General features: G+C 35.1%; 1 protein-coding gene, 1 long non-coding RNA gene and 2 pseudogenes across 2 annotated transcripts; all 4 read left to right on the plus strand.

The window, feature by feature from the left end:
- Positions 1–1,290: 1,290 nt before the first annotated feature.
- LOC100635085 (uncharacterized) lies at positions 1,291–3,896 on the plus strand. Its single transcript, XM_003390642.2, has 8 exons — positions 1,291–1,488; positions 1,533–1,630; positions 1,677–2,219; positions 2,631–2,895; positions 2,942–3,016; positions 3,063–3,122; positions 3,169–3,263; positions 3,318–3,896. The coding sequence occupies exons 1-8, from the start codon at positions 1,371–1,373 to the stop codon at positions 3,864–3,866; spliced, it is 1,803 nt and encodes a 600-aa protein (XP_003390690.2). The 5' UTR covers positions 1,291–1,370; the 3' UTR covers positions 3,867–3,896.
- Positions 3,897–4,448: 552 nt separating this feature from the next.
- Positions 4,449–5,303, plus strand: LOC100635209 (ficolin-2 pseudogene; annotated as a pseudogene).
- Positions 5,304–5,596: 293 nt separating this feature from the next.
- Positions 5,597–6,254, plus strand: LOC100635332 (ficolin-2 pseudogene; annotated as a pseudogene).
- Positions 6,255–7,224: 970 nt separating this feature from the next.
- On the plus strand, positions 7,225–7,505 carry LOC109588255 (uncharacterized). The gene is made up of 3 exons (XR_002188044.1): positions 7,225–7,265; positions 7,312–7,406; positions 7,463–7,505. It is a non-coding gene; the product is annotated as an uncharacterized LOC109588255 (long non-coding RNA).
- The last annotated feature ends 6 nt before the right edge of the window (positions 7,506–7,511 follow it).

Here is a 7,511-nt window from a genome sequence, read left to right on the forward strand (position 1 = left end):
GGTGGGTTTGGTCCTGTAGCTCCAGCTCCTGTACCTGGTGGTGGAGGTGGGGGTCCTACTGATAGTCCTACATTTGGTGGTACTAGGAGAAGAACGGGCCTAGCAACTACCTCTTATCTTCAATCTGATTTGATGGAGAATGGCCCTTCGGCTGATCCCTCTTCTTTCTCGTAGGATTCAATAGGAGAGAGGAGGGGAGGGTAAATGGAAGAAGGATTAATTCCGTCTTTTTTCTATATTCTATCCTCTCACTTTCTTTCTCTCTCTTTTTCTTTTCTTTATGTAATTTTAGTTCATTTCAATATGTTCATGTTTTTTGTTTTTTTCTCTGTTGATCGGAGAGAAGGAGAATCATCAAGACTCTGTTTGTACACCTTACTCTCTGTATCCCCTCCTCTCTCTCTTTCTCTCATTCTCTTCCTACAACTCTTTGTTGTATTATTTTTCCAGATTTTAATTTTATTTTTTCAGATGGTGATACTTAGTAATTATTATAATAAATCAATGAAATTATTTAATTCGCTTTAATAGGCACGGCTTGTCTATTAATACGTTGGTCCATAGATATTTGTCTCAATATCTGCTTTGCTTGAGAGTCTAGTACGAGGTCTAGTATTATGGATGAGATCTTGAACGACAGACGGAATGACAGAAGGAATGATAACTAGACGAATGCAAAACATTAAAGGGGCGAGCCTAAGCAAGCTATAGATTATGTGCTGTATGAGCTACATGTAAAAGGTTTAAAAAAGTTATCCTATAAAAAGTTTTTCTTGGGTCAAACTCAGTTGGGATATAGTATAGCAAAGCAATTGCACATGTCTAAATTCAGTATCTTGTAGTCATCTTGCTTAAATTAAAGTTATCTTGTTTATAGTTAGAAGCAGTCACTGAACAAATCATGTTTGAAGATTGTATATCTGCTTTGTTAACCTAGGCTTGCTCCTAGAGAAGAAACATCACCTAGAATAGATCTTATGATGCATGCAGCTAGCAGTACAGTACATGCAGCTAGCAGTACAGTACATGCAGCTTTCTCACTCGCATTCACCTTAGCAGAATCCTTTATACCAAGGAAAAGACTGTATATCTGCTTTCCCAACTTTTATTCTTGCTAGAGAAGTTTCAAACAGCAGTTTAGCCTTATCTAGCTGACCGTTTGTACTTTCCTGCACTGAAAATAAGCTCAGACTTGCTTATAGCCGCCATTTTATCATTGTGACCACACCCGCTTTCAATGAAGATTAAGCTATTTAACTTTAATAAATTAATGTTAGACAGTCTGCCCGTACAAACAAACAAACGCTTTCTCGCCTTAGTGGGGCGAGCTCAGGCTCGCCCCAACTCAGGCTCGCCCCAATAAATGGAATATGGAAAGAATACACTCTTCGGTGCTTTTGTTTCTAGATATATTGAAATGTACTTTTTATCTCCTTCTTATCTGGTTCTTTCTTGCAGCTATCCCTAACTATCAATCTCCAGAGACAGGTATGACACAGACTAATTATTGTTTCACTCTATTTTAAACGAAGTAGGTTGTACTGCACGTGATTGTAAGGAACTGTATGATCAGGGACATGCTTGTAGTGGAGTGTACACTATCAAACCAGATATGCTACCTGCTTTTGAGGTACCAGTAATTAGTATATAATTCATAATTGTGTCTGCATTTACAGGTTTATTGTGATATGAGTAATGGTGGTGGTTGGACTGTATTTCAAAGGAGAATGGATGGTTCTGTTGACTTTTATCTCAAGTGGGCTGACTACCAAAAAGGATTTGGAGACCTCAATGGAGAGTTCTGGCTGGGACTTGATAAAATACACCGACTCACAGCAACAGGCAGTGCTAGCCTACGTGTTGACTTGGAAGATTTTGAAGGTGTTAGTGTGTTTGCTCATTATTCTACATTTATAGTTGGAAATCCACATACAAAATATACACTAACAGTAGGAGGATACAGTGGGAATGCTGGAGACAGCTTATCTGTTCATGATAAGATGAAATTTTCAACTCATGATCATGACAATGATATTGATGATGTTCAATGTGCTAGTACATACAAAGGAGCATGGTGGTACTTTAAGTGTCATTATTCAAATCTTAATGGTTTATATTTGACTGGTACTCATAGCACATTTGCTAATGGAGTGAACTGGCTAGATTTCAAAGGCTATCATTATTCCTTGAAGGTGTCTGAAATGAAAATTAATAGGAAATAAAACAGCATTGTCGTTTTCTTAACAATTACCTATTATTAGTAAATAATTCTATAGCTATACAGTTATAATGTTATATTTTCTTGTTGTAAAACTGTCCCTTTGATCTCTCTTATTTTTATAGTGAGAGGGAGGAATGATTAAAATATTTTTCATTCACTTCTCTCTCATTCTCACTTTATACCTTCAATTTTATTTTTCAATAATGATGATGATAAACTCAATTAGATCTATTTGCCAAGCAAGCAATGCCCTAAAAGGCAGGCCCTTTACATGATATCATATTTCACTTTCAGTTCTATATTCATGAATTGTGTTTACGTTGCTATGTATGTTACAGCGAGAGTCAAAATCCACCCTTCAAAATTCAAACTATTTCAATAGGGAGGCTTATTTTAAATTATCTTTGGCCACCATTTTCATTGGAGGATAATAAATATAGACCTCTATATGGCTGCTATGGATTTAAATGATGAGAACTTGAATAACAGGTTGAATGATCAGAACTTAAATCATCAGAACTCAAATGATCGGATGGATATTGCAAGGCTACATACCTTAGTGCTTTTCATACTGGATACCATGATAACTATTTTTTGTCTACTGTTTCTTATCTGGTTTTTTGTTGGAACCATCATCACTATCAATCAATACAATTCTGATAATCAAGAGACAGGTATGACACAGACTAATATTGCTTCACTCTATTTTTAAATTCATAGGTTGTATTGCATATGATTGTAAGGATAATAGATCTAATGATTCTGGTCATCACGAGACAACCATAGTGAAAACAAGTATGGCAGAAACAAATATTGTGAAACTCTATTCATAGACTAATAGGCTGTACTGCATGTGATTGTATTGAATCTGATCGTCAAGACACAAACATAGCTGAGACAAGTATATCAGAAATATTGTTTACCATCTATTCAAATACAATTTATAGGCTGCTTTGCACAGGATTGTAAGGAACTCTATAAGCAGGGATATAATTGTAGTGGAGTTTACACTATCAAACCTGATGAACTATCTGCTTTTAAGGTGCTTAATTTATGCTTTATACACTAGTATCAAGATGCATTTATTATTTGGTAGGTTTATTGTGATATGAGTAATGGTGGTGGTTGGACTGTATTTCAAAGGAGAATGGATGGCTCGGTTAACTTTTATCTCAAGTGGGCCGACTACCAAAAAGGATTTGGAGATCTCAATGGAGAGTTCTGGCTGGGACTTGATAAAATACACCGACTCACAGCAACAGGCAATACTAGCCTACGTGTTGACCTAAAGGATTTTGAAGGTGTCAGTAGGTTTGCTCATTATTCTACATTTATAGTAGAAGGTACACACACTAGCTACACACTAACAGTAGGAGGATACAGTGGGAATGCTGGGGACAGCTTATCTGGTCATCATAATAATATGAAATTTTCAACTCATGATCATGACAATGATATCTATGATGGTAACTGTGCTCTTGCATACAAAGGAGCATGGTGGTACTCTAAATGTCATGCTTCAAATCTTAATGGTTGGTATTTGGCTGGTACACATAGCACATATGCTGATGGAGTGATGTGGGCACATTTTAAAGGCCTTCATTATTCTTTGAAGGTGTCTGAAATGAAAATTAATAGGAAATAAGAGCATTGTCATTTTCCTTAGTAGTTACCTATTATTAGTAAATAATTCTATAGCTATACAGTTAAGATGTTATGTTTTCTTGTTGTAAAACTGACCTTTGATCTCTTTTGTTGTTATAGTGAGAGGGAGGAATGATATAAAATATTTTTCATTCACTTCTCTCTCATTCTCACTTTACCTTTAATTTTATTTTTCAATAAATGATAATAATAAACTCAATTAGATCTATTTGCGAAACAAGCAACGCCCTAAAAGGCAGGCCCTTTACATGATATCATATTTCACTTTCAGTTCTATATTCATCAATTGTGTGTTTATGTTGCTATGTGTGTTACAGCGAGAGTCAAAATCCGCCCTTTAATCTATTGCAAAGAGGTGCCAGCTTTCAAACTTATAGTTTAACTGTCAGCTATGGCTGAGGAACTAAATGATCAGAAGAAATTGAATATTGCAAGAATACATGCTTTAGTATTTTTCATACTGGATATTGCTTTTTGTGTCCTGTTCCTTTTCTGTTTTTTTCTTGGAACAATCACTATTTATCAAACTCAAAAGACAGGTATGATAGCTACTAACTGATATTGTATCATCCTATTTATACCTATAGGCTGCATAAGTAACATTGCACATGATTGTAAGGAACTGTATGAGCAAGGACATACCTGCAGTGGAGTGTACACTATCAAACCTGATAAACTACCTGCTTTTGAGGTAATTAATTTAGTCATGCAATAGCTGTAGTATCAAGATACATATATTATTTGGTAGGTTTATTGTGATATGAGTAATGGTAGTGGTTGGACTGTATTTCAAAGGAGAATGGATGGTGTAGTTGACTTTTATCGCAGCTGGACTGAATACGTAAAAGGATTTGGAGATCTTAATGGAGAGTTCTGGCTGGGACTTAATAAAATACACCGACTCACAGCAACAGGCAATACTAGCCTACGTGTTGACTTGGAAGATTTTGAAGGTGTCAGTGTGTTTGCTCATTACTCTACATTTACAGTTGGCGGTGCACACACTAGCTACACACTAACAGTAGGAGGATACATTGGGAATGCTGGAGACAGCTTATCTGTTCATGACAATATGAAATTTTCAACTCATGATTGTGACAATGATATCTCTGATGGTAGCTGTGCTCTTGCATACAAAGGAGCATGGTGGTATACTCAGGGTCATGCTTCAAATCTTAATGGTCGGTATTTGATTGGTGCACATAGCACACATGCTGATGGAGTGAACTGGTATCATTTTAAAGGTTATTTTTATTCCTTGAAGGTGTCTGAAATGAAAATTAATAGAAAATAAAACAGCATTGTCGTTTTCCTTAATAGTTACCTATTATTAGTAAATAATTCTATAGCTATACAGTTATGATGTTATGTTTTCTTGTTGTAAAACTGTCCCTTTGATCTCTATTGTTGTTATAATGGGAGAGAGGAATGATATATAATATTTTTCATTCACTTCTCTCTCATTCTCACTTTAACTTCAATTTTATTTTTCAATAATGATGATAATAAAATCAATTAGATCTATTTGCCAAAGTAGCAACGCCCTAAAAGGCAGGCCCTTTACATGATATCATATTTCACTTTCAGTTCTATTCATGAATTGTGTGTTTATGTTGCTATGTGTGTTACAGCGAGAGTTGAAATCCGCCCTTCAATCTATTGCAAAGAGGTGCCAGCTTTCAAACTTAAACTTAAGTTCAGCTGCCAACTATGGCTGAGAGACTGGATATTGCTTTTTGTGTCCTCTTGCTTTCCTTTTTTTTTCTTGGATTGATCACTCTTTATCAAACTCAAGAGACAGGTATGGTAGCTACTAACTGATATTGTATCATCCTATTTATACCTATAGGCTGCATAAGTAACATTGCACATGATTGTAAGGAACTGTATGATCAGGGACATACCTGCAGTGGAGTGTATACTATCAAACCTGATGAATTCCCTGCTTTTAAGGTAATTAATTCATGCAATAGCTTTCATGCATCATTTATTGCAGGTTTATTGTGATATGAGTAATGGTAGTGGCTGGACTGTATTTCAAAGGAGAATGGATGGTTCTGTTGACTTCTATCGCAAGTGGACAGAATATGTAAAAGGATTTGGAGATCTCAATGGAGAGTTCTGGCTGGGACTTGATAAAATACACCGACTCACAGCAACAGGCAATACTAGCCTACGTGTTGACCTAAAGGATTTTGAAGGTGTCAGTGTGTTTGCTCATTATTCTACATTTATAGTTGGAGATGCACATACAAAATACACACTAGCAGTAGGAGGATACAGTGGGAATGCTGGAGACAGCTTAGCTTTTCATAATAATATGAATTTTTCAACTCATGATTGTGACAATGATGCCCATTTGTGCTAATAATTTCAAAGCAGCATGGTGGTACAATGATTGTCATCATTCAAATCTTAATGGTCAATATTTGGCTGGACCTCATAGCATACTTAGTAATGGAACGAACTGGTTAGGTTTTAGAGGCCACAACTATTCTTTGAAGGTGTCTGAAATGAAGATTAGAAGAAATTAAGTGTCTGATGTCTATTATTAGCAGTAGTTTTTATCATCCTAGACTATTATTAGTAAAACAGCTCCTAGTGTTATAATGACTATTAAAACTTTGTTGTATTCTTTTTCCAGATTTTGATTTTATTTTTTAGATGGTGATAATTAGTAATATTAGATAAATAAAATTAATTTAAACCAAGGATAGTAGAGTCATTATTTGGAGAAAATGACTCTAATTATTATTAAGACTCTCATTTTTTCAGATTTTAATTTATTGTTTAATTATTATTGTCAGACAATACCTTGATAGCCCATTAGAAAAGTAGTGGTGTACCATATTTCAAATTTCTGCATGTATTCATGAGTTGTGTGTTTAGGTTGCTATATAATCTTACAGCAAGAGTTGATCCACCCTTCAAACTACTGCAAAAGGGAGGCTTCACTGTTTTAACTTTCCTTTGGTCATCATTTTCATTGGAGGATCATAGATATAGACCTGTATGGCTGCTGTGGATGAGGAATTAAATGATGAGAACTTAAATGACAGACTGAATGATCATAACTTAAATAATCATAACTTAAATAATGCACTGAATAATAAAAAGGTGAATATTGCAAGACTACATGCTTTAGTGCTCTTCATACTGGATATTGTGATAACTATTTTTTGTCTACTGTTCCTTATCTGGTTTTCTCTTGGAACCATCATCACTATCAATCAATACAATTCTGATCATCAAGACACAGGTATGACATGACTAATATTGATTCACTCTATTTTTAAATTAATAGGTTGTATTACATACGATTGTAAGGATAATAGATCCAATGAATCTGATCGTCAAGAGACAACCATAATGAAAACAAGTAAGGCAGAAACAAATATTGTGAAACTCTATTCACAGACTAATAGGTTGTATTGCACGTGATTGTAAGGAACTATATGATCAGGGACATACCTGCAGTGGAGTGTACACTATCAAACCTGATGAACTACCTGCTTTTGAGGTAAATATTTAGTCATGCAATAGCTGTAGTATCAAGATACATATATTATTTGGTAGGTTTATTGTGATATGAGTAATGGTGGTGGTTAGACTGTATTTCAAAGGA

Source organism: Amphimedon queenslandica, unplaced genomic scaffold (assembly GCF_000090795.2).
Source record: "Amphimedon queenslandica unplaced genomic scaffold, v1.1 AMPQUscaffold_12209, whole genome shotgun sequence".
In the NCBI taxonomy this organism is placed as follows: Eukaryota; Metazoa; Porifera; class Demospongiae; order Haplosclerida; family Niphatidae; genus Amphimedon; species Amphimedon queenslandica.

Coding starts and splice junctions, on each gene's coding strand:
- LOC100635085 (XM_003390642.2), top strand. CDS start 1,371: ATGGAAAGAATACACTCTTCGGTGCTTTTGTTTCTAGATATATTGAAA. Junction 1,489..1,532: donor CTATCAATCTCCAGAGACAG/GTATGACACAGA, acceptor TTTTAAACGAAG/TAGGTTGTACTGCACGTGAT. Junction 3,123..3,168: donor CACAAACATAGCTGAGACAA/GTATATCAGAAA, acceptor TACAATTTATAG/GCTGCTTTGCACAGGATTGT.